The following is a 24,736-nucleotide window of genomic DNA, read 5'->3' as shown; positions in this document are numbered from 1 at the left end:
AAAAATATCCATAGTGACGTGTTCACATTTCTATCTGTCAATTGAAGCTAAATAATAAACTAAAAAGTAACTAGAGACATCTTGCGATGGAGTCAATGGTGGATATTTGGGGTGTGGGGCCGGGGTCCTTTCCTCATTCCATGCCCCCTACTTCCTATGCCCTTGCTCGGACCACAGCGATCTTGAACTCAACCTTCATTTAGATCTCAACTACAGACCTGTGAGGTTTCGTGACTCTCAGACTCAATACAATGCACCGCCAGCGTCAGTGCCACGGCTGGCAATCAATACCAGTTATACATTCATTAAATAATCACTCTATGTCATATTAAATGGTGACTGTGGCTAAGTGGAGAGCAGGGCCGCCCTTTAATCAGAGGGTTGGTGGTTCGATCCCCGGCTCCGGCTCTGCTAGTTGCATGTCGATGTGTCCTTGAGCAAGACACTTAATTCAAAAATTGCTCCTGTAGCTGTGCCTACGGTGTAGAAATGTGACAGAATCTGAATTGTAAGTCGCTTTGGATAAAAGCGTCTGCTAAATGACTGTAATGTAATGTAATTAAAGTGTGTGTTTACGTGGTGCGTTCAGGGTCCACCCGCAGCTCATCACTCTGTACGGGGAGGAGGTGAACGAGGCCGAGTCGACCGTCTCCTGCAGCTGCATCTGAGGCCGGCAGAGGACAAAGACACATCGCCATGGTAACCACACTGACTGAACAGTGCCCTCTCTAGGTCATTACTGTTTCCATGGCGATGTCAACTTACGTAGAAGTTTGATTAACAGTAGCAAAAACACATAAAAGTAGCGACAGAGCTTTGCAGCTTTCTGTTCACATCGTATGATTGATTACTGCAGCTTTATTAACAAGGAGGTAACTTTAACCTTAGACTACCTGCTTCAAAGGGTTCACACTTCTAGACCTGACCTGAGGATGGAGATTAATGTTTTTTGTATAAGTTCATGTTTGCATTTTAATCACCAGCTCTTCTATTAATAATATTGATATTTTTTTTTTTATTACATTTTTCATTTTGTTTTTTCATGAACAATTACTGTTTCTGCTGCAGAGAGCAAACAATCATCAGTAGTTGAAACTATAAACGTGTGAGCTAAAAATAGTTCATATAATCCAAAATTGTGAGTATTGATTAAATAATAATAATAAATGTTTGTTGGTGATAGTCGAGCAGCTTTCTGTTCAGATGAGAAGAACCAGACTGGATGAACTTAAAGTGTCCAAAGACTGTAAAAGTTAGATATTTTAATATAACAGAGCCGTTTGTTTTTGTATTAGAAAGTCTTGCAGTTTTTTAGTGTAACAGCTGCAATCATGATGATTAAAAAACAAACAAGAAAAAGTTTAAATAGAAAACCCTTAATTTTAATAGAAAAGTGTTGATAAAAGCAGTGAGACTTTCCAGTGCAGAACAACTTCACATAAAAATAAAACAAACTCATTTATTAAAATATTAATTAACACATTAATATGTGTGATGTGCATTTGTACTAAATAGATAGAACAGAATGGAGGGTGGCAGCTGTTTTAACTGTCTGCATTCACAAAATACAGACAGTTAAAACTGCTTTTGAACATTCCTTCAAGTAGTCATCCAACCCTGTGGCTCTGTGACCCGACAAGCTGCTTCTTTTACTGAGATTTCACACCGATAGTTTAGTCCGGATCCAGATCGTCCATCGCCATCTTGGCTTTTTTGCATCCGATGAAAGTAAGTTACCGTATTTGGAATCCGGAGGAGTGATGTAGAAACACCGGATACGGCTCTGGTAGCGGCAGCGACCTGTCAATCACAAGGTAGCCCCGCCCTAAATTATACCCTGCTGTATGGACTCATTTTCTCATAGACTTCTATACAATCGGACTTCTTTTTGCAACCAGAGGAATCGCACCCTGCTGGTCTTTAGAGAGAATGCAAGTTTTAAGACACTTCCGCATCGGCTTCACTCGGTAGAACCGGAGGTTGCCGCCTGATCTGGATTAACCTGAACCAAGTGGTCCAAGATCAGTTCCAGTGAGACTGTGGTACATATGCGTTCTTACAGGATTTAATTTTTCACGTAAAGCATCTGTAAGCGTCTCAAAAAGCGCTCTGTAAGTTAAATGTATCTCCAAACAAGCAGAAACTATTGAAGCCTTACTTGATGTCACATGGTAGTTGTACTTTGGAGGAAAGTGGAAGAGAAGCGCTCATTTCTGTCTTCGTGACACCTACAGGCGGTTCACCACAGTTGCCTTGAGAGCAACTCCATTATCAGCCTCCATTGAAGTGATAGTGCCACGAAATCTCACTGACCGGGCCTTGAGAGGGACAAAAACTCAAAATAATAAGGTAAAAACAGGCTGAAGTGACACTGTGAGGATGTTCAGCGTCCATTAAAACACCCTGTACCAGCACATCCCAGCAGCCATCACTTCTACTTGTGTGTGTGTGTGTGTGTGTGTGTGTGTGTGTGTGTGTGTGTGTGTGTGTGTGTGTGTGTGTGTGTGTGTGTGTGTGTGTGTGTGTGTGTGTGTGTGTGTGTGTGTGTGTGCACGTGCGTGCACGTGCGTGCGTGCGTGAGCAGTGCATGAAGCGTTGGTCAGCAGGTAAACAATAATGTACACAGACAAAAGGGAGGGTTTTCCAGAGAGCTATGAGCCAATCAGAGGCCAGGTTTCCATCGCCCGAGATCGAAGGTCATCAGAGTCACTTCCTTTTGTCCTTTGATTAGTTTCCTCTTAAGAGTCAAAATGGCGGTCATCGATAACTGTCCTCGATGGGTTCCAGGAAGCTTCGAGGCCTTCTAACAGGTGGTTTCAGGTTCACTTCCCTTTTTTATTTCATCCTCCGTCCATCGCTGCCATCTCTTTAAGTCTTTATCATCTGTATTTGTGGAGGCACAACCGGCAAAATAGTTTTGAAAGGTCAGGTTCAGGTGTGTTCACTGGAGACATTTTGTCACCCATCTCACTGTCAGGTATGTGATGAAACCACCTGACTTGTTGAGAGTCAGATCAGCTGACTTGTAATGGACGGATTTCATTGGCTGATGATGCTCACCAGCAGTATTGTTCTAATGTTTTAGACAAACTGGCTTGCTATACTTTCATAAGCAGCACTCCATCCATCCGTCAGCACAGATGTCTCATCTCATTGGAACTGTTGCACAGTCACAATGTGAACGCCTTCATCCTATGGTCAGATGTCAGAGGTCGTGGCCAGAGGAGGCAGCCGGCATTATGAAGTGCTCTCTCTTTTGTCGTTTTTAGGGACGTAGTCCCAGCTGTCTCTCTTGAACTCCTCCTCCTCTTCTTTCTTCTGGAACTCCCTCTTAAAGAAACCAGCCTGAGAAACACACAGGTAGTCAGACAGGTGGACCATTCAGTACCATTATATTATGATACACTGGAGTTTACCAGTACGTTATATTAAAATATACTTTATGGTAAAAAAGATATAGTGTATATAATTTACCTTCCACAGACACCAGATGAGAGCAGCCAGGATCATCAGACCCAAAACTAAACTGACCACGATGATGAAGACTTTCACTGTTGTTGTGGGTTTCTGGGTAAAAAGAGCTTCTACCACCACCTGTAAATGTACCACATACAGTATATGATTACTGGGGACAGCTAGAATATAGATAGACGTACAGAAATGGAGACACATTTCCAGGTTGAAAACATAGATGAGCTCTTGCTTGACTCTACAGCGGTGTTGGGTCTTGACTGGTGTCGAGGTGTTTTACCTGCGCTGCAGGTTGTTCGGTGATGAGGATGGTGTGAGGACCTTCTCTGGGATTGGACATCATTGCTGTGCTCTCCAGCCTCATGACACCGTGACGCCCCTGAGAAAGACATCAGGAGTTTTTAATCCGTTTCTTGAAATGCATTTGAGTAATTTCTTGAACTTAAACTTCTTTTCTTGATTTTGAGAGTGTTTTTGTGTGTGAATGAATTGTTTGTGAGTTACGCCTTGAGGGACAAATACAGTATTGGTTGTTCAACTGAAACTCAACACTTCCTGTAACTTCCCTTAATAAAACCCTTCCCACTAAAGAAACTGAATTTGTTTTTGCTGCTTCAGCTACTGCAGGAAGCGCTGAGTTGCAGTCACTGAGCATAGATCAGCTGAGGTTAGTTTGGATCAGTTTTACATCGCTTCTACGCAGGCTGCGTCGTGAAAGCAGCATGTTAGCAGTGCAGCCGCTTTGTTCCTTGGTCTGTGTCCACAAGGGATGCGTTCAGGCTCAGTACTGAGTGTAGGATACCTGCGTTTTGGCATCAGTTAGAGTCACACACACACAACCACTGTAGTTACACATGAGTTCATAAAGTTTGAGTTAAAAGAGAAATCTGTGTGTGTGTTACCGGAGCTTGGAGTAGTACAGCAGGGTTCAGTCTGATCTCCAGTTGGATGAAGGCATCTCTCCCCGCCTCCAGGTTACCTAGACGACACACTAACCGCTCACACAGTTCATCGCCACGGCCACAGAACTACACACACACACACACACACACACACAGAGAAAAAGACTGAAGTTCAAACACTATAGACCAGTGGGGTGGTGACCGTTGACTCCATCTCAATATCTCGGCCACAAATGATTGGCCATGCTAGCGCTGTGTGTACCATTCTGCGGGTGGAGGTGGAGGAGAAGAAGAAGACGAGCTGTTTGATGAAGGAAGCTTGAGGCACATCACAGTCCTCGAGGACTGAAATAGTCGTGTCACTGATCGAACACACACCGTGAGACGACTGCAGGGAGAGAAAATGTATATATTAATATTATATCCACAAATTAATTTACCATGACGTGACAACTACTACTGTACTACTACTGTACTTCTAATACTACTTCAACCACTACTTCTACCCAATCAGCAACCACCATAGCTGAGTGTTCTGACAGTTGTCATTAAATGTCCAGACGGATTCTTAGTCTTGTTGATTTACTCTTTGAAAAGATGTTTCCTGATTTAAATATTTATTTTCCAGTTTAAAACTATTTTATTAAGGCAAAGTTCTTATTCAGCTGCTTGCTTCTTTTATTCAAGGCACGATGAGTAGATATAAATCCTCTGTATCTGCAGGAGTCCCTGCCCTCTGGTTACATTTTCTTATTTTACTATGTTCAAGACATTTCTGGACGTCAACCTTTATAAAACCCTAGGTACCAGGTGCCAGATCGTAAGCTCCAACAAGAAGCTACAACAATGGCTGACACAGCGTCAAAATGTTCCAAAACGTTCCAAAACGATCCAGCTCTACTTCAGCTCCCGCCTACTTTTCCAAAAGTTTCTCTGGCTCCAGTAACCGACAAAGATGGCAGCAAATTGTAAACTCAAACATTGGCAATTGAAATGTGTCTTCAGAAAACCTGCGAGGGAGCTCAAACTGCAAATAGTTCTTATACTGACTGTGCTACGTCTACTTCAGTCACTGCTGCTTGTGTTGCTGCTGTTGCTTGCGCTGGACGTACCTGCCAGTCCACCACCTGCAGCAGTCTGTGTCGGTTCGGTGTGAGGATCTTCGGTAGCGCGATGTCAACCACAGTATCTACAGACCTGCTGGGACCAGAGTTTAACACCTGCAGACAGACAAAACAACAGATATACCAGAAGAGATCAACAAAATGCAAAAAGGGAAGTGAAATCTAAGATGTTTCCCCTCTGAATTGTAGTAGAGTAGAACTATAAAGTAGTATTACATGGTTGCTAATTGGCAAGCAAGCTTATTAGATTGGTCGACGACGGTACAATAGTTTCACATAGATCAAAAGAGGTGTTGTACCGTTGACGTCTGCTTCATATCCATCCTTCCTTTGTGCAGTTTACAACCAGAAGAGGGTTAAGTAATACCTTGTATGTGTAGTTGAATCGTTCAGCGTAGCAGTCAACCGGAGTTGTGTCTTCATCTCCAAACACAAATGAGGTGGGAGTCACAAAACTGCAGGACAGACGACAGACAGTCAGTGAGGGGCTACGCACTAACAATGTTGTTCTCAGCCTTGGTGCACTATAGCGTGGGCTCCAGCTGTAGAAGTCTGTGTTCAACTGTAAATTTGACAGCAACACTCAATCCAACAGCTCAGCATGGCAACTTAATCCAACTGTCTGTCAGTCTGTCTTCTCACAAAGCAGAAAGAAAACTAAACAAACCTTGGACATTAGTCCGAGCTAAAAACTAGAAAAGTTTAGTTAAAGTAAAAACATTTAAAACAAACTAAATGCTGAATGTACATTCATTCCCATATTCCAGAATAAAAATATATTTTCTTGGCTTTAATATTCAGATTTTCTGTTTCATGCTTCTGTGAAAGCTACAGCAATAACGATATGCAAACGATCCCATCAGATGATAGAAATGGCTGTCTTGATGATTAATCTGATGGATTTCATTTGTTTTTTAGATTACGTTTTATATAATTTTTTTACTTGCTTGCTTGTTTCCTTTAAGCACTTGATTTTGTTGTGATGTGTAACAGTCAAAACAGGTGGGATGTTAAGTATTTGTAATTGTCTTTTGTAAATAAATGATAAAGAAATAATAAAAGTTGAAGCTGGTAAAGGCTAATGTTGTAATGGTACTAGTACTCGTGTCCCCTTCCTGTATACTTTAATACTTTCTTAAATAAGTGGAATACAGTTGCTAAATTTCTCAGCAATGAGCCTCAGTTATTGAGGTCATCTTCTCTTGTGTGAGCTCACTCATGAGTCTCATTGGGGGTTTCTTTACACTTCTTTACTTTAGATGGAGATCAGAGCAAGAGGAAGCAGGTGTTGGATTAGTGTGTGTTGGCTGGGACTGTGCACATTAGGAAAGAGAATACAATATAAACTAATTTTTATGGTTAATTTCATGTTGCATATTTGAAGTAATATTAAAATGCTTAATTGCTCATTTTCTCACTTCAACTATTTAAAAATAGTTTTTATCTGCAGCATCTCAAGCCTCCACTCTCTTCATTAAACATGCTTTTATCAGAGAGCTCTGTCCGTATTTTAGTTTTTCTTTTTAGTTGAATTGCATTTTGCGATAAAATGAAATTGAATTTGTTCTTATGACCAGCCACGACAGCGACGCTGGTATTGTTTTCACCTTGTGAGTCTGTGTGTCTATTAATATCTCCGTCTGTGGACAGATTTTGTCACAGTGATAGCATCACAAGTGTGCATGATGCAGTCAGGAAACATTACAGGTGTGAAGTTAAGATCAAAATGAAGGCAGAGTCTGAAGATGTGTGCGGTCCAAGCAAGGGAAGTAGGGAAGAGGCCATTGGCCCCCACAGTTTAAGCCTTTGGCCCAATTTGGCTTTGCGGCCGAAGTGATTCCAATCGCAAGATGGTCTCTCATTTATTTTTTATCTTTTAAAAAATAAAAATTGTCTTACATCACTGGAATTGGTGTGATTTGTTTCATCATAAAATTAAATAATTCTATACTTTGCTGACTTTAATTAGCTACCTTGTGCGAAACACTTGGGTGTTGAAAAGTGCACTATGCTATATATTATTACTGATATTATTTTTAAAGGGAATAATAGTAATGAATGCCGACTCACCCGTGGATGTTAATGTTGACTCCATATTTGAGAGGAAGGAAGAGGCTGACGAAGTTGTCAAGGAGATACTCTTCCCTCTCATAGTTATCACTGAGGAGAAAACAGATTTAATACATTTTAATAACTTTATTTTACTGTGGATGATTTTATACTTTTACTCCTGTAAAGGGTTTGAGGACTTTCTTCACCTGTGGAGACGAGAGGTGGGGAAGTGTTCTTACCTGCTAATGTTGACGTGAATGGTGACGTCACCAGGTGTGCTGTTCTGGTTGACGTCCAATAGGAAGTTGATGTTCAACTGCAAGAAACAGGAAATGCGTCAGTGATTTTTAAGTGGACAGCTGCAGGATGATCAATAAATGTTTTCCTTCCTGTACTGTGGACTCTAATCTGGTGTATTTACTCCTTTTTCATCTTCTTCTTTAAGTTTAAACGTTTCACATCCACCTTAAAACTGCTGCTCAGTCTTTCTCTGGGGGGAACTCAAATATTTCAACAGCGTCTTTCACAACATTTACTCTGAGAAACAACTGCGACACAGGAAATACAGCAAATATCTGCTGACCAGAAAAACACTGGGGATCAAAAAGTACAGACACGCTGGATCTGACCGTTGATCCACAGGGAGTTTTGAGTTAGACGGGGCTGAGGATCATTTTAGCGAACTGTGGCTCTAAAGACGGCAATGTCCGTCTGTCCCAGTCACACATTTATTTATTTATGACATTCATGACTCGCAGACTGCTAATGCTGATGATTTTGGTGAACCCCAATGAGGTTCACATTTGTGCGTTGGAGTGAAAAGTCTCAACAGCCATTGAATGGATCGCCATGAAATGTGGTTCAGACATCCATTTATTTTGTGCTAATTTTAAGCATGCTACCACACTAACCTAACATAAACAATTTCAATCCAGGTGTGTGTGATTGGCTGAGGTTTACCTGGGCGTTGGCTGAGAGGAGGAGGCTGGTGACGCTGCAGTCAACACCTGCCGTTGTACTGTTGACTTCCTGTGTGACATCACAACTGACCACATTGTCCAGCTGCACACACACACACACACAGACAGTTTGCGCACTTTGTTTAATGAGATGTGAGTAATGAGTTTATGTTGTGAGCAAGTTATAATTCTTTAGATTTCATGTTTTTGATTTTATTTATCGTTGGATTTTTTTTCAGCGACAGCCATTAATTGTGTGTTCATTCATTAATTACCAGTAAAAATATAAACCATTCTGTCAAAAACTTGCAGCATGAAATCAGATCGAGTTGTCTCATTGCATGATGGGAAATGGCAAATTATTGGCTGACTTCTTTATTAAAACGATGTGAGTTTGTTTGGCTGCATTGTAAACAGATATACCAGCTGCTCTTCTGTTGAGTGTTTGGTTATAAAACTACACCTGCTGTTACCAGCGGTAACCACAGGTGTCGCCAAATCAACCAGGATTTGAATCCTCAGGATTTTAACTTAAACTCACGTTCTGCAGGACTTTAATGTAGTGGATGTTGTCGGGGAAACGCAGCGTCAGTCTCGGCAGGAAGGCGTCGTCCCCAGAGTTCAGCAGCGAGGTTTTCAACATGATCGTCTGTCCAGAGCCGAGGGCAAAGTACTGCTGCTGACTAACAACAAACAACAACGAGATAAACAACAACACCGATGTTCCAGTCAGACCGACATCAAAGCAAAGCTGCTGACTCATGACAACAACAAACACTAAGATTATGCAAAAGAAATGATTGTAACATTTTCCCTTATAGAATCATTTTCCCGATAAGGAAATGATAAACTTCGATGTATTGTTACATTTCTTGACAATGTAACAACCAATCACATCACAGAGACAAAGGCTAACATTGCTAACAACAATACCAGGAGTATTTTTCAACAAAAATATTGACTTTAAGAAATAGGTTAACATTTTGAAATAAGCTTATCTGCATTCTTTGACAAGAGTTTGATGACAAGATCGGTAAGCACTCTCATATCTGCACACGTTAAATATGAAACTGTAGTCAGGAGCCGGTTAGCTTAGCTTAGCATGAAGGGGAAACAGCTAGCCTGGCAATAGTTTAAAAATATATCTACCAGAATCTTTACAGCTCACCAATTAACATGTTATATCACACACGGACAGACAAAAAAATGACTATTTGCTGTTTTGGTAGTATATTTTTTTATCTTAAGTAAGAGCCAGGTCAATGTTTATGCTAAGCTAGGTAAGCCACATCCTGACAACCGAGAAGAAAAGCCAATGAGCATATTTTACACAAAAATGGTACATTAACCTGACAAACATAAAAAACCAGAATGGTACAACCAGAAACAAAATCAAATCCCTGCTGCTGCTAAATGAATCCTCCAGAATTAGCCAGCAGCTAATTAGCATCATATGTTAGTTTATGACCAGAATAGCCTCCTGGCTGATATTTATGTGTTCTAACTGGACTAATAAAATACAATACTGCTGTCGTTTTAATCTGTTCATCTTTCCGTCACTTTATTTATAATTCACACACAACTTCCTGCTGTGTATGTGTGCGTGTATGTATGTACAGTATGTGTGTGTGTGTATGTGTGTGTATGTATGTGTGTGTGACTCTTCTTACCGTGGCAGCACTAGTTGAGCAGACAGCTGCATGTTGGTCGAGCAGTTGACCAGCGAACAGGAACGAGCAAACCAAGTCTGGCAGAGAAAAAGAAGCCGTGAGTTTATTGATGACGTCAATGATAATAATAATGAATGTCATAAATTTCCTCATTGATGACATTACATCCTCTGAGCCCAGTCTTACAGATGATGACTAATGTGCTGATGAATAACTCCAGCTGCAAATTCCTACACGTTAACCCGTCCTGCTCAGTTTTTATGAGTCAGTGGGACATGATGCAGACTCAGGATGAGCTGACTGATCTTGGTTAATGAGCTGCAGCTGTAAACACATCTGGATTAGCAGGAAGTCATTTTCAGTTATGCACGTTTGTGTGCGCGCGTGTGTATTTGTGTGTGTGCGTGTGTGCATGTGAAATCAGATTAGCTGTTTCCTGCCCTTTAACACAGATCAGTTTGGTGAAGGATAGAACGATCTGACACGGAAGCTGTTCCAACACGAAACTGATGGCTTAGTTATCATTATTCTTTTTTACATACTATTCTTAATTTAGCGACAGCACAATGCACACAGTAGTAGTAGTAGTAGCAGTAGCACATATGAGTAAATATAAGTCAACCCAAAAGTTAACTGTAGGCTAGTATTCATTTCTAGTTAATAATACATTAACGCTACATCTAGACACCGCCACTTGCAACTCCCTTTGATAAGTGGCTAAATTGCTGGTGATAGCATTAGCCTGCACCTGGTTAAAGTTAGCACAAGCTGTAACTAGCTGGAGTTAGCACTGGTCGCTACCTGGTTGGTGATAGTGTTCTGGTGTCCTGCGCTCTGCTGCAGAATGGGTTTTAATGGAGGGAAGGTTTTGGAAGAGGCTCTGTGGGTGTTTGTTTCTCTGTGACTGTAAGAAACCTCAAACTTGATCGGAGTAAAAATGTCCTTCACATCTTTCTGTAGGAGAAACAAACAGGAACAGAGGAGGAATAAACAAAATTAGCATCCCCACAGCTAATCCAATCATGGTATTACGCCCAAATTAAAAGTATTAGCTGTATATATATTTTGCTCAAGTGAATATGTGTTTTTTTACCCTTTGGTAAGCCACGTGTGTTGTACAAGTGAGCTGTCCATGTCGGGCTCTCACACGCCCCCTTGTGCTATTGGCTGACCCGTTGCCATGGAAATAGAAACGATGAGGGAAAGATGGTTTGTGGAGGAGGTCAGAGGTCAAATTGTATTGAAGATCTGAAGAGAGAGGGAAAATCTTCAATATCAGTAGGTAAGTCATACACACTTATGTACAATATAATTGACCATTTCCTGAACCCCTCCCCTAAACAGCAACCGGCCAATCATAGCTTCGCAACCGTAAGTAGGCGCAGCAGCCCTTTCTCTACATGATGTTGCTATAATAAGAGGGATACGCTGCATTTAAATACTTTGGAGGGTTGTGTGTATGTTTACAGTACCTATAGCTCCCCTGAACTGTCTGGACTTGACACTGAAGCAGACGGTAACATTGAAGCAGACAGTTGGAGTCTTGTGTTCTTGGCACAGCGCCACCCGCTGGTCAATCTGCTCGGGCAAAATCAGGGATGCCTTCACCTGAATCACCGGACGGGTCCTACAGGACACATTCAGAGAAATTATTACAGCATAGTGACTGAAATGCAGTCATTTCATGTGGATTGAAAACAGTATGGATCTTATTATTTACAATCAGGAATCTGCTTCGACAAAATCTTGTTATTTAAAGCAAAGATTTCTTTCCACAATATGTTGGGAAGCTTTTGGATAAACAGGATGTCCTGCTTCCCCTGCAGTACAATTTCCTTCCAAATCAGCTAAAATAAGGAAGCTTCCTTCCTGTACACTTGTATGAAAGGAGACAGAACAGAAATTGGAGCTTTTCTAGGTCCTGTTTGAAAAGAACAGTCAGCTTTTACCTGAGAACCACGGCAGAGTCTGAGAGGAAAGCACCAACCGCCACATCTGCAGAGACGGAGAGTTTAATCTGGTTTAAATGTACAACATGACGGATGTTGTGACATAGGAAGTGGTTGTTTAGGTTACCTTGGTAGCCGTTATCGTCAATGTCAATGCCAGAGCTCAGAGACTGGCCGAACATCCTGAGGTTACGACCCAGAGTGGATCCAGTAATCCTCTGAAAACACACACACACACACACACACAAACCACGTTAACAAAACAGAACAAGTTCATTCAAATTTCATCTTCGGACTCAGCAAAGTGAATCCTGGTTAAATTGAATATTCGTCATCATGAGAATCAAGTGAGAGGATAGTCTTACTGCCTGCCTTGCATCATTTTTAATGACATCAAACTTGGCACTCAGTTTGTAGAAACAGAAGGTGTATGTGTCCTGAATGAGCAGCGATGGTTTACACTTGTGTTTGCTCGAATACATTTCGGTTCCTAAACTTCTAGATCTACACTACTTTGCTCTGAGAATAATACTGATATCTTTTTATTGAATCAAACTATTCTATCTATTCTCTTTCTCCTTTCATTTGACTACACAGTTGTACACAGAGGTATCTAATCATTTTATAATTCATACAAAACACACAAGTTTCCCATCATACAACTGATAGGAATGAAACTATTAGCCAAGTTGTAATAAACTGCAATTATCTATTAAGTATATTAAAGTATCTTGAAAAGGGATAAAATCAAATCATAAAATCCATTATAATTATATTTATTTATTTATTCATTGACGTATTCATTTTTTTGTTAGCATTGTTATTATTAGCATTATTATTTGTACCTGAGATGGAGTTGGTGAGATGCCTTCCTCCCTGCCGTTGTAAATGTAGACGGCTCCTTTTAGCTCGTCTTCCTGTGGGGCTCCAACCGCCACATCTGCACACACAGAGAAGTTCATGTTACTGCATTTGTGAGGACTATTGCTGTCTCCATTAGCTAACCCATCAGCCTAAACTTAATCTGGGGCTGGGCGGTATATTGATGTTATATTTGATTTTCTCCGTAGCCCCCAGCGTTACCTCAACCTTAAACCTACAAATTGATTTCTTTCCTTCCAGGTAGCCATTGCTTCACGTTGCTTTATCTACAAAACGTTCAGAGACTTGAAACCTGCTGCAGATGTGGTTAATTAATCCTCTGGGAGGTCAGGTCCAAATTTTCTGAGGTGGGTCTGTGAGATGTGAATAATATCTGAATGGTGCCCTTGAGTGTGTGACCGAATGCGTGTTTTAGCACCGTAGTTTTGCTGGAATGTGCAGAGGCCTGTTGAATCGTGTTATTTGGGTTTTATGTTATTCTACCTGCTTTGTTGTCACATAAATAATTTATATGTGACTGGTTCTTGTGAGTTTGTTCTTCTCATTGTGTTAATTACATTGATTTTGAGAATATGCATTGCCCGTTAATGACGAAGCATCCCGTCATGCTGACGTCATAATGAGGTTATTAGGAGGTGGTTCAACTGTAGTAGGACAGCACTGAAGGCCCAGGTATAAAACACATGGCCCGCCACTGGTAAAGGGTGTGTGTGGGCAAGGCCCTGTTGTAAAATGTTCAGCAGGATGAAAGTATCCAGGATTAGTACATAAACGTGAGAAAACAGCAGCATGGTCCTTTAATATTTAACCTGAGTCCTTTGAAGATGTGAGGGTCTGAAAGTCAAACAGTTTCTGTATTTTTTTCTGGACCATGCGCACACACACACACACACACACACACACACACACACACACACACACACACACACACACACACACACACAAACACACAAACTTATCTAGCTGTGGCAGATTAGAAGGCAGGTTCAGTTACAGAGCGGCAACAGTTTGTCATTACAGTTTTAATGAACGTGGTTTAATGATGGTGGGGGGTCTATGTGTGTGTGTATGTGTGAGGGCGTTGTGTTAAAGTCAGTGATGTTAGTTATCAGGAAGTTGCAGTTACTGTTTTTGGTGGGTGGATGTGTACCCTTGATAAGAATCGTAAAATATACAACAGTATGTGTTTTTGGTTGTTCAGTGCTGTAGCAGTCATCAAAGTATTGTAGTAGTATTAGTAGTATTGTAGGATAATTTCTGAGGCAGCAGATCTGGGTAGAAAATCAAAGAGCAGCTCAAAGAGCAGCTCCCTAATTACCATTGTTGAGGTGCCCTTGAGCAACGATGTGCACTCCTACCTGCTCCAGTGGAAATACTTAGTGGACAACTGAAGATAGTACTACTGCTACTACTGAAGCAGCTGAAGTGTTAGTAGTACAAGCTTTTAAAGTAATGCTAGGAGTAGTATCATAAATAATAGTAAGCAGTTTTGGAGTACTATTAGTAACATGTATGTTTGCAGTGGTGGTAGCAGGAGTAGCCTAGTATTATTATTACAGTAGTATTATGTAGTAGTAACAACAGAAAGAGGAGTATTTTCAGTAGTAGCATAGAGTAATTTTTAGCAGTATCAAAATAAGTAACGTATTTGTAGTAGTTTGTAGTACTAGCAGTTATTAGCAGTATCGGAAAGAGAAGTAGTATTTATTTATTTCTACTACTTATTAGTAGAATCATAATATTGCCAGTGTCAGTAGTATAAGCAGTGTTGGAGTACTATTATCAGTACTATAGTTATGGTGTTTGCTGTGGTATTAGCAGAAGAAACATTTTGTTGTATAGCAGTAGTCCATAAGTTGTAAGTAGTATCTGCAGTAGCAGAAGTAGTTGCTGTGGTAGTAGAAGCAGTATTAATAGTATCAGACATAGTAGAAGATGTAGTACATTGCAGTACTGTTAACAGTGGCAATAGTTTTAGTATTTGTAATGGTCTTAGCAGCTGTAGTATTAGTACTGTGGTGTATACTTGAAATGGTTCCACCAAAATAAAAGCAGACAGGTCAGGCTGTGCAGGAGTGCTCATTACCGCGGAAACCGTCGTCGTCCAAGTCTCCCAGGTCGGCGATGGTCTCTCCAAACCGGGCGGCGTAGGCATCGCTGCCAGTCAGCTGAAACTCCGCCTCCAACAGCTTCGCCTGAGACAGAGTCAGTTTGTGAGGAAACAGACGACACAAACCGTGTCTCAAAAGGTCTATTTCACAAAAGTAATAGATTACTATGTAGCATGGAACACAATAACCTGAGCCTGATGTCAGGGGTCAGATAAATACTAGTATTTGTGTTGAAGTGTGTGCTCACATTGCCCTGGTTGATGTACACATGGACTCTTCCCTCCTCCCTAGTGACGCCTGTTGCCATGGGAGCGCCGACCAGCAGATCTGACAAACCATCAGCGTTCAGATCCACGGCACACACGCTGGAGCCGAAGTAAGATCCCAGCTGCGAAACAAACGCACACAAGCCAAGTACTAAGTATACCATTGTTTTGAGTGGAGGATGCTAACGCTAAGTGGCTTCTCACCTCTTTTCCGGAGACCTCGGAGACGACTCGCAGCATGTTGCTGTCAATAGTGAAGATGAAGACCTGCACAGCACAAAGACACACACTGACTTCAACCATCACAAGTACATAACACTACACAATATCAACACTTCACAACACCATCAAGAGGAAGTAGTAACGAGACCGACTGTCTTGAAGTTGCACACACAACCAACATTCAGACTTTCAGTGCAGTCAGTAAACAGACAGGTAGATGGGTACACAGGCACAGTGGGTCTCACCCATGGACTGTATATAAGGTCTCACCTTGCCCTTCTGGTTGTATTGCGGAGCTCCACCCACCACCTCCACAGTACCAGTACTCAAAAAAGGACCGGCTCCGACAGCGTAACCTGAACAACAGCAGGACACAGTGTCACATGTTGAGACTTTTGCAGTGGTGGAAAGTACCCAAGTTCATTTAAAGATGATACTACTTGATTCCCAAACTGTTGGGTTGGTGGCCCTTATCAAATGTGAGCACACGGTAATAACCGAAGGCGATCCAAATGAATCAATGAATCATCTGCACTTAATCATTATTAGAGTATATCAGGCTTAAAATGTGAAACTAAGATTTGAAAGGTAAAAATGAAACTCTTGGTTGAATGAAGGTTCTTGGTTTGGGTTAGGGTTTGACACAGTGGTTATGGTTGAAAATTTTAGTCTATGCAAAACGCAAAGAGAACATCCGTCTTCCGTCTTTGGTGTAAACCACTACTTCCTGTTTATTTGTGCTGATCATCGAGTTCAACTGCTGTGCACACACTCCTAACTGAAGACAACACACACTCATCAGTCTTACTATTAACGTCAGTCTTTTCTGACACGGTGAGAACAGTGAAGATGTTTACAGAGAAGAGAAACAGCCTTCATCTGAAGAACATCACACCTTTCTGTTCAGCTTCCTGTTGAGTGAGCATCACACGACATGGTTTTGTTTTTGTCTTGCTGCAGATAATTCATTTCGTAATTTATCATGTAATCCTGATTTCTTGAATCAGGATTAAAGAAACTTGGCTCTTGGTTATGTATGCACGTGACTTTTTACATGCAAGGTTTCGCAGGGTTCACCAAGTTAAATGTAAGTTTTTTTAAAACACAGAGAATGCAATTTAATACAGGTTTTACCTGGCAATATGGGACCAATTATTTATCAACATATCATTTTTTTTAGTACTTCCTAGCGGTATATAAAAATAATTTTCTTATGGTATAATTAATTCAATTAAAGTGATCTGTAGCCGAATTAGCAGCAGAAAAGGCTGAATGGATTAACCAATTGAAAATGATGAATTCATTTAAGTTTTGATTAAAATGTAAACTTCACACTAGAGCTTCCTAGCACCTGTAGCACAGGACAACGCGGCATGGTGTAAGCTGTTTACCATCATGATATCTTCATTTAGGAAGCCCACTGTGGCTGCTTCTTCTTGTATTATTCCTCCCTGCAATGTTTAAAACTGCTCTGCCGACCAAATGGTGCAGAACACATGCTTATCTTGTAGCAGATCACTTTTTACCAAACAACAACACCGCTATCAGAGACCCGCTTAATCCTGATGATAAATACCTGCCTTTCTTACAGTGATTCACAATAAAAGCCTCCCAGCGGTTGGCCAGTGAACACTTTGAATGTGAAGCAGAAATAAATATTTGGTTTGTATAAGATGTAACTTAAGGTCATTTTTTGACCGACATCAGCACTGCATGATGAAGTCTCCGCATACTATTCAAATATTAAAGGATTTAAAATGTGGGAGGACAGAAAACACTCTTCCTTCTGTGATACCCTTAAACCTTTCCAGCAGTAACGTTGCTTCCTCTCATGCGCCAGGTGCCAAATATCTGAATACTAACTGAATGGCAACTGTCTCATGCAACTAGGTTTTATGCAGCTGAACACTATCACGCAGTCTACAGGCAGCGCATCATCAGAGTCCTCTGTGAGTAGTGTTGTCAGCACACAGGAGGCTTTCAGCTACACGACTGCTGTGGGCTTAGTGGCGTTTTGGCAGCATTCAGAGCCGAGTACACAATCACTGTAGTTATGTGCCTAAGTGTGGAGAAAATAGACAAGACTAAAAAGTCTGTGTAGATATTCTGTGTAGAATCAATTAAATTATATGAGACGGACTTGTTCAAAACAAAACTCATCCTGTTTAGACTGGGAGTCAGAGTTTATCTGTGTTTTAGTAGCTGCAACGGACTGATACGTCTCACCTTTTTGGGGATAAAAAAAAGAAAGAAGGCAGAAGGTAGGTAGGAACAATAGCACCAGCAGTAGCATAGTTCTGTGGCTGTGGTACTGTAGCAGTGACTACAGTAGGTACAGAGGTGTACAGTAGCAGGTGTATCTGTTACCTAGGTAGCTTCCAAAGCTGACGGCTCCAGCGTCGTCGTCCAGGTACACCGACATCCCCCCGCTGGACGTGTTAAAGACCAGAACTGAACCCGTCCAGTAAGACGTCCCCGGGGCCCCCATGATGATCAGATCCTGAGAAAGACACAGGCATGATATAATGTGACGTACATCTCTTAAAAAAGCTCTATCGTATCTCGGTAATACACGTGACATTTCTCTAAATATCTGTTACATCTGTTGCTTAAGAATGGGAGTTGTGACATTTCATCTTTTGTCACAGGAAGTCTTTGTTCTCTTTAAAAAAAACTGCTACATTTCAAGAGAATGAGGAAGAACAATGAGAGAGCACATAGTTTACAGATTAAAAAACAACATCATGTACGTCTGAAGTTTTACAGAAGATGGATCACATTCAGTGGAAACTGTGAAAACAAAGAGGATTTTAAAGGAGCTTACTGACCTCTGTCAGGAAGTTGGAAATGCCGGCCTGACACGACCCATAATCCTCGCCGAACTTCCTCTGGTGGTCTGTAAGAGACGAACAGACATGTCGAGGGGTGAAGGTGAACAAATAAATAAGGAGATAAAACCCAAATGTTTTCGTTCTGCAGCTGAACAGCTGCTGTGTTCACACACACAGACACACACGAAAGAAGTGAGACATAATCTCAAAATCCAAAACGTGTCTCCATCAAACTGCAGAGGGGTCTCTGTTAGTCACAATGCATTTGAAAAGTGGCAATAATCATCATTGTTATAATACCAAACACTGTTAAGTGCTCTTGTACCTCTGTAGCAGGGAATGATGGGCTGGGCGTGCCTCAGGTCATTTCCGTAGCGATAACAGACTCCGTTAGGCAGCTTGTGGTTCTGGCCGTCTTTCTTTGAGTAGAAGACGTTCTTCCAGCGGTGAGCACATGCCTGCACACACACACACACACACACACACACACACACACACACACACACACACACACACACAGAGCATACAAACGCCATGTGACACAAACTCATTACTGACAATAACACAATCACAAGTTAGCAGTTGAGTGTAGTTATTCTCATGACCCATGTCATTTTTTTGTGTATTTGTTTGTGTGTGTGTGTGTGTGTGTGTGTGTATATCGACCATTATCAGCCCATTCATCAGCCTATTTTAAACCTGAAGGGAAGCCGTTATTCTTTCAGTCACTGTCTAAATGTAAAGCCTCTTTCACAAATAGCCTGAAAGGAGGTTTTCAAACAGAGCTTTGTGTTGTGTAAATGTTCCGTGATGGCTTTATTCACACTTGACAGGATGGGTGTAGAGCTACAGATTCGCTGTGTCACTGCTGGAGAACAGCGATGAATCCTATTTTTTTTTTGTGCAAGGCAATATAAATTACACTGATTTAATGTGCATAATTTTCTGTTTTTCATAAGAGAATAAAATCATTTAGGACACGTTTGTGGAAACAGCGTCCAGGCCTCGAGGCTCTGAGTGTTTCACATATATTTTTTGTCTCAGGACAATTTGAGGCAAGGCATTTGGTAAAGAAGGTGTTACCAGGATATGTCCTCCGTTGACTCCAGGTTGTCTGGACAGACTGACTCCCAGCCACTGGTGATCACTCTCTGCATCACATGTCTTCCCACATTTCAGAACGTCTGCAAACACACACACCCACACACACACACATTCACACACACACACACACACACACATACACACACACACACACACACACACACATCCACACACACACACACACACACACACACACAAATGAATTCAACAGTTTCACACATGCAGCCTTCACGGGTGATTAATTGGTGTTTCACTGGTAAAGGCCACATCTGACCAGCTGATAGTGTTAACATGGTAGACATCTGAGTCCTATACTGTGTTTAGTCATGTTCAGACTGGTTCTTAGTGTGTCTGTTTGTGTGTGTTTGTGTTGCTTCGCACTACTGTATGATCTGGGAATTATTTGACCTAATTTTGCTTTGTAAGATAGGAAATGCTTCAGAAAATGCTCCTCATCTTTTGCTCTATAATGCGAGGAACATGCTAGAGTTTCAAATGCAGGAGAAAAGACTTAACAGCACACACACACAGACAGAAACACACCAGCGTGCATGGGGTGGCAGCGGCGGGACTCAGCGGTGATGTTGCAGCGGTAAACGGCTCCGGGAGATCGAACCGACGGGCTGGAAGATGAGTTTGCCACCGGGGCTCCAACCACCAACCTGAGAGAGAGAGACAGACCGAGAGACAGTTAGACAGGATCTGTCTTTGTGTCTGCTCAGTGTCTGAATGGCATCTGTGTGTGAAGCATCAAAGAGCGTCTCTCATTGACAAGGACTGGCTAATTAGCATGCACACACCAACACATGCAGACCAACACATGCATCCTCACATCCCTTCTGTGAGGATGACAGCTAATAGAGCATCATTAACACAATCAAATGGATCTAAATTTACTGATCTCTAGCAGATCAACAGAGGGTTAACAGCAGATCAATATAGGGCCAATGGCACGTCAAACGAGGATCAACAAGCATGATCAACAGAGGATCAACAGAAGACCAATAGAGGATTAACAAACTGAATAGACCAGTGTTTCTCAAACTGTGGGGCGCGCCCCTCTAGTGGGGCGCGGAGGTATTGCAGGTGGGGCGCAGGGGGAAATGCAGAATTTTTTTATTTCAAGAACTTTATTTATACCTGCAAACTTGTCGCTTTTCGGCGAAATTCGCCGTTTTGAATCAAAATATATCATCCACGTGAATCGTGTAGGTCCGTAGAGGTTGTTTTTTAACTCAAAGTAGAATGAGATGATTTCGTGGTCAGAATAACTTTCATGAGGCCCAGATACTGATGAGATGATGAGGTCAAAGAGCTTCAGGGAGAGGAGGCTGTCTGTAGCGCAGCTTGAAGCAGGGCTGAGATGTGAAGGAGCTGGGCCTGGATAAAGGTGGAGCTGGGCCTGGATAATGGTGGAGGTCTAAACAGACGTGAGTACAGCTTCCCGCTGTCACAGTGTTTTAAATACATTGATAAGGCAGGGTATGCTAAATGCAGCCTCTGCTCCAAGGAGATAAAGTACAGCAACAAGGGCTCACATGCCCTCTCATCACTGTTCACCGTGATGACCACAGCCAGTGTACTAACAGTCCCAACAGTCCCACGCGCAGCTATTATTATTATCACAGCTATTATCACAGCTATTATTTTACTTTTAGAATGCTACATTTTAAAGCTCATATTTAAAATAAAATGCTCCAGATATGTGTGAGCATATGGCTCACACATATCTGCACTCATTTTGTTTAGTTTTGCACAGGTTGCAGTTTATTGTTATTATCTTAGAAAGATATTCAGTGCAAAACAGGTGAATTGCAGCCACAATAAGCTATTTTTTGCCAAATATTAGTTATTTTTTGCACAGATATAACTTTATTTGCATTGTTCTAACAAAGTGATTGCACATTGTATTTGTTTTTGTCTGATGGAGCAATCTGGTTTACTTGAAAGTGATTGCAATTTTCTTTATTCTATTATTTGAAAAAGCACAGATGGAGGAGTCACAAAATGTTGTTATTTCAATAAAAGTTCAACATGGACCATTTTGTTACAGTTTTGTTGGGGTGGTGGGGCATGAACATTTTTCTTCCTCCAAAGTGGGGCGTGACAGAAAAATTTTGAGAACCACTGGAATAGACGATGAACAAAGGATCAATAGTAGATCAAAATAAGTTCAAGGGTAGATCAATACCAGCTATGGGCTCCATGGCGATGCAGCAGGACTGAGTATCCAAACATGGATGAGGAGGGGCCGCTGAACTCCAGACTGTGGTCCTGATCCAGACTGTACCCTGCTGCAGGATGGACCAGGATCAGGACCAGGACCTGAACCAGGACCAGGCTGCAGCGCACACACATGCTGCCCGCTGAGGGACGCATGATGGACGACAGACTGCAGGGACACCAGAGAGACACAAATCAGTAATCAGTAACAATCTGACAACAAGCACTTTTAGTGGAAGCACATTGACGTTGATGGAGTTGCACCGAGCGATTACACTGTAGCCCGTTTAGGCCTACTGCAGCTGTACCTCAAAACTGGACCCATTTCAAAAACTGTCGTTTACATTAATCACTTAAACACAAAAACATGGGAAAATAAGATCCCGGTTGAGAAGTTACCCTTCAACACGTTTGTTTATTCTATAAAAAAACAACAATAAAAATAATTAAATCAGACAGAATCAGTCGGAGGAACACATTTTGGCAGAGGTCCCCCAAACTTCTTGGTCAGGCCGTGTCAACGGAAATCTTAACTCTATTTGTAATTAATAAAAGTTTGATATCAGGACTTGAAACTGAGCATGTTTACGCTGTGGTTCTCTTACTGAGCAAAAATGTCCTTCCTTACTCTTATTATAAGGCTATATTTACAGATTCATATTGATTAATCAATGACAGTTCTGAATCTAAAATGTCTATAAAGAAACAGTAAATGTATAAACCTTTCTTAATCTGACCAACAGTCCATAAATACAACATTTAGAATAAATAGTTTTAAAAGGAGAGAATGTTTGTTTTTATGGCTGAAAACGTTTCTTCATCAACTCTGTCAGTCACTAATTTTCTGCCCGAGCACTAATTTATTAACCGACTACCGGTCATCGTTTCGTGTAACTAACGGGGAATTTACTGTACCGTTAGCAGATATCCCGGGTCAGACTGTGGGTCCGGTGGGCAGATGTTGAATCAGTGGGCCACCTCCAGACAGCAGATGTTAAACCAGAACCAGTGTGTTCCAAAAAGTATCCGTTAAATCCTTCTCGTTTCCCTGCGTGACACGCTCGTGGAAACCTCCTGTTGCTCCTCGGTCCGTTAACCGTCTCGTGCGTGAAACCGGGCTGGAGGAGCGCACGAGGCTCTGGGATTGTGTGACAAGACAGAAAAAAAGTGAAGCTGGGTGGAAGAAAGCTGAAGAGGAAAACCCCAAACTAGAGTTCATTTGAGTTTTAGATGAAGTCAATGAAACTGAGAAGTGAGCGCGCGGAGACCCTCCCTCCGTCCCTCCGTGCGCGCGAGTGTATTGTGTGTGCGTGTCTGTGCGTGTGTGTAACGGTGTTTCCTCTCCACCCGCGCAATGTCCGTTTAAGCGCGCGAGGGTGTGCACGCGGCTCTCTCTGTGTGTGTGTGTGTGTGTGTGTGTGTGTGTGTGTGTGTGTGTGTGTGTGTGTGTGTGTGTGTGTGTTCGGGGTGTTTCCTCTTCAGTTATCACTATAGTGTGAATGGAGTCAGCGTGGCTCTAATCAGATTTCTACTGTCTGAACGCTGAAACACAGAATACCCTCCTCAAATATACAACTTTAGAAACAACAATTAAGCAAACAAATGGCGTCATGAATATCAATCGGAATATGTTGGTCAGAGCTTGTGCAGATGTTACAGATGTGACAATAGAACACAGTGGTGGAATGCCTATTGTAGGCTGCATATCATTTCCATGTTTTGCCATCACTCACTGCATTTGGGAGGGAAATATTTTAGCCTACTCTTTACTGCACCACAGGTATTTGATAACTTAAGTCACTTTCCAGTCTCAGATAGAATAATCAACCGATAAATCATGATATATTATTATAGGTTAAGCTACTACTAAATCAGCCCCACCTTCACCAGCTACAACATATAAGTAATGTAGCATAATGTGTGTTTTTGATTCTGTTTTTTTTTTTGGTGTGTATTTGTGACTTTTGTTTTTGTTTCTGTTGGACACTACTGTTTATTGTTTCATCGTGATTTCACTTCTTTTGTCATCCTTACATTTGGCTCAATAATATCCCCCAGTAATGTAATATATACGATCCTAAAATAGGCACAAAAAAGTAGCCTTCTATTACTTTTGGTACTTTTTGAAGCTCACACTTTTACTTTGTAAAATGTTGAATGCAGGACTTCTAACTTCTAACAAAGTATGTCCACAATGTTGCTACTTTTACCAAAAATATTCTCGTAAAAGATCTGAGCAGGAGGACACTAAACAGTTTTTAAAAGCGTACTTAAAGTGCACTTAAAGTTGATTTACATTCACTGTGACGTCACGGCTGTCATGTGGTCTGTAATCCTGCTCAGTTGAAGTGACGCTCCTTGTAGTACAAGATGTAATTATCGCGGTGTTCAGTGCAACATTAGCATTGCGTAAAACAGCGGGATTCCTGATGCAGAGGGCTGTGTAAAAAACAAACAAACTCATTCACTGTGTAACTAGGTATGTAAGCTTATACATCCTCATCATTTTGCATCAACACTCTTTTTTATTCCACACAGAATTTTCACACTCAAATCAAATAAATATATACACATACAGTAAATAGGGAGTGATTATAACTACTCTAGCAGCTCCGTGAGGCTGTAGGGCCTTAGACACAGCAATGCTTTAGCTAAATGCTAATGTCAGCGTGCTAACATGCTCAGAGTATTTACCATGTTGACCATTTTAGTTTTTACATTGGCTAATGAGCATAAAAACACAAAGGCTGCAGCTAAGGATGATGGGAATGTCATTAGGTTTGCAGTATTTAGTTATAAACCAAAGTAGGGCAAAGCGCTAGATCATCAGAGTCATAAGGATTCATCCTCTGGGGAACAAGAATGTCTGTACCTTAACTTCATGGCATCTAATAGTTGTGGACACATGTCACTCTGAACCACAGATATCAAGCTCATGATGGCTCCTCTTGAAAAGTCAGAGGACCAATC

General features: G+C 41.4%; 2 protein-coding genes across 3 annotated transcripts in view; one reads left to right on the top strand and one right to left on the bottom strand.

Moving 5' to 3' along the window:
* cerkl (CERK like autophagy regulator) overlaps window positions 1-1,597 on the top strand; it is a 29,221-nt gene extending 27,624 nt beyond the window's left edge. Inside the window, exon 14 of the mRNA XM_076081883.1 lies at window positions 590-1,597. Coding sequence (XP_075937998.1) covers window positions 590-668 — 79 coding nt within the window. The 3' untranslated portion in view covers window positions 669-1,597. The remainder of the gene's footprint in view (window positions 1-589) is intronic.
* itga4 (integrin alpha 4) lies at window positions 1,361-23,057 on the bottom strand. 2 transcript variants are annotated; one of them, XR_012949671.1, is made up of 30 exons: window positions 22,682-23,057; window positions 21,735-21,935; window positions 20,087-20,205; window positions 19,523-19,623; window positions 18,765-18,897; window positions 18,437-18,504; window positions 17,976-18,108; window positions 15,879-15,964; window positions 15,591-15,653; window positions 15,368-15,508; window positions 15,096-15,204; window positions 12,973-13,067; window positions 12,255-12,345; window positions 12,128-12,173; window positions 11,651-11,805; window positions 11,272-11,426; window positions 10,980-11,132; window positions 10,179-10,255; window positions 9,050-9,191; window positions 8,510-8,611; window positions 7,789-7,865; window positions 7,568-7,657; window positions 5,865-5,952; window positions 5,486-5,593; window positions 4,636-4,761; window positions 4,374-4,499; window positions 3,752-3,850; window positions 3,475-3,594; window positions 2,159-3,345; window positions 1,361-1,800 (listed from the first exon to the last, which is right to left on the bottom strand). XR_012949671.1 is itself a non-coding variant. In XM_076081882.1 (29 exons), exons 2-29 carry the CDS (start codon window positions 21,920-21,922, stop codon window positions 3,238-3,240), a joined length of 3,099 nt encoding a protein of 1,032 aa, XP_075937997.1. In that variant the 5' UTR covers window positions 21,923-21,935; window positions 22,682-23,057; the 3' UTR covers window positions 1,361-3,237. The 2 variants fall into 2 exon arrangements, 1 of the variants encoding a protein (XP_075937997.1); XM_076081882.1 differs by having other exon boundaries at window positions 1,361-3,345.
* Between the last annotated feature and the right edge of the window lie 1,679 nt (window positions 23,058-24,736).

Source organism: Anarhichas minor, unplaced genomic scaffold, assembly GCF_050575085.1.
Source record: "Anarhichas minor isolate MPS153535 unplaced genomic scaffold, ASM5057508v1 ptg000087l, whole genome shotgun sequence".
Classification (NCBI taxonomy): domain Eukaryota; kingdom Metazoa; phylum Chordata; class Actinopteri; order Perciformes; family Anarhichadidae; genus Anarhichas; species Anarhichas minor.
Note: the sequence above shows the minus strand (reverse complement) of the source record. Positions and strands in the feature narration are given on the sequence as shown.

Excerpts from the sequence above, each read along its gene's own strand:
- itga4 (XM_076081882.1), bottom strand. The coding sequence starts at position 21,922 with ATGCGTCCCTCAGCGGGCAGCATGTGTGTGCGCTGCAGCCTGGTCCTG. Across the intron at positions 15,509-15,590 it reads CCGAGGTCTCCGGAAAAGAG|CTGGGATCTTACTTCGGCTC; the intron begins GTGAGAAGCCAC and ends TTTGTTTCGCAG. Across the intron at positions 11,427-11,650 it reads ACAGTTCAGGGGAGCTATAG|ATCTTCAATACAATTTGACC; the intron begins GTACTGTAAACA and ends CTCTCTCTTCAG.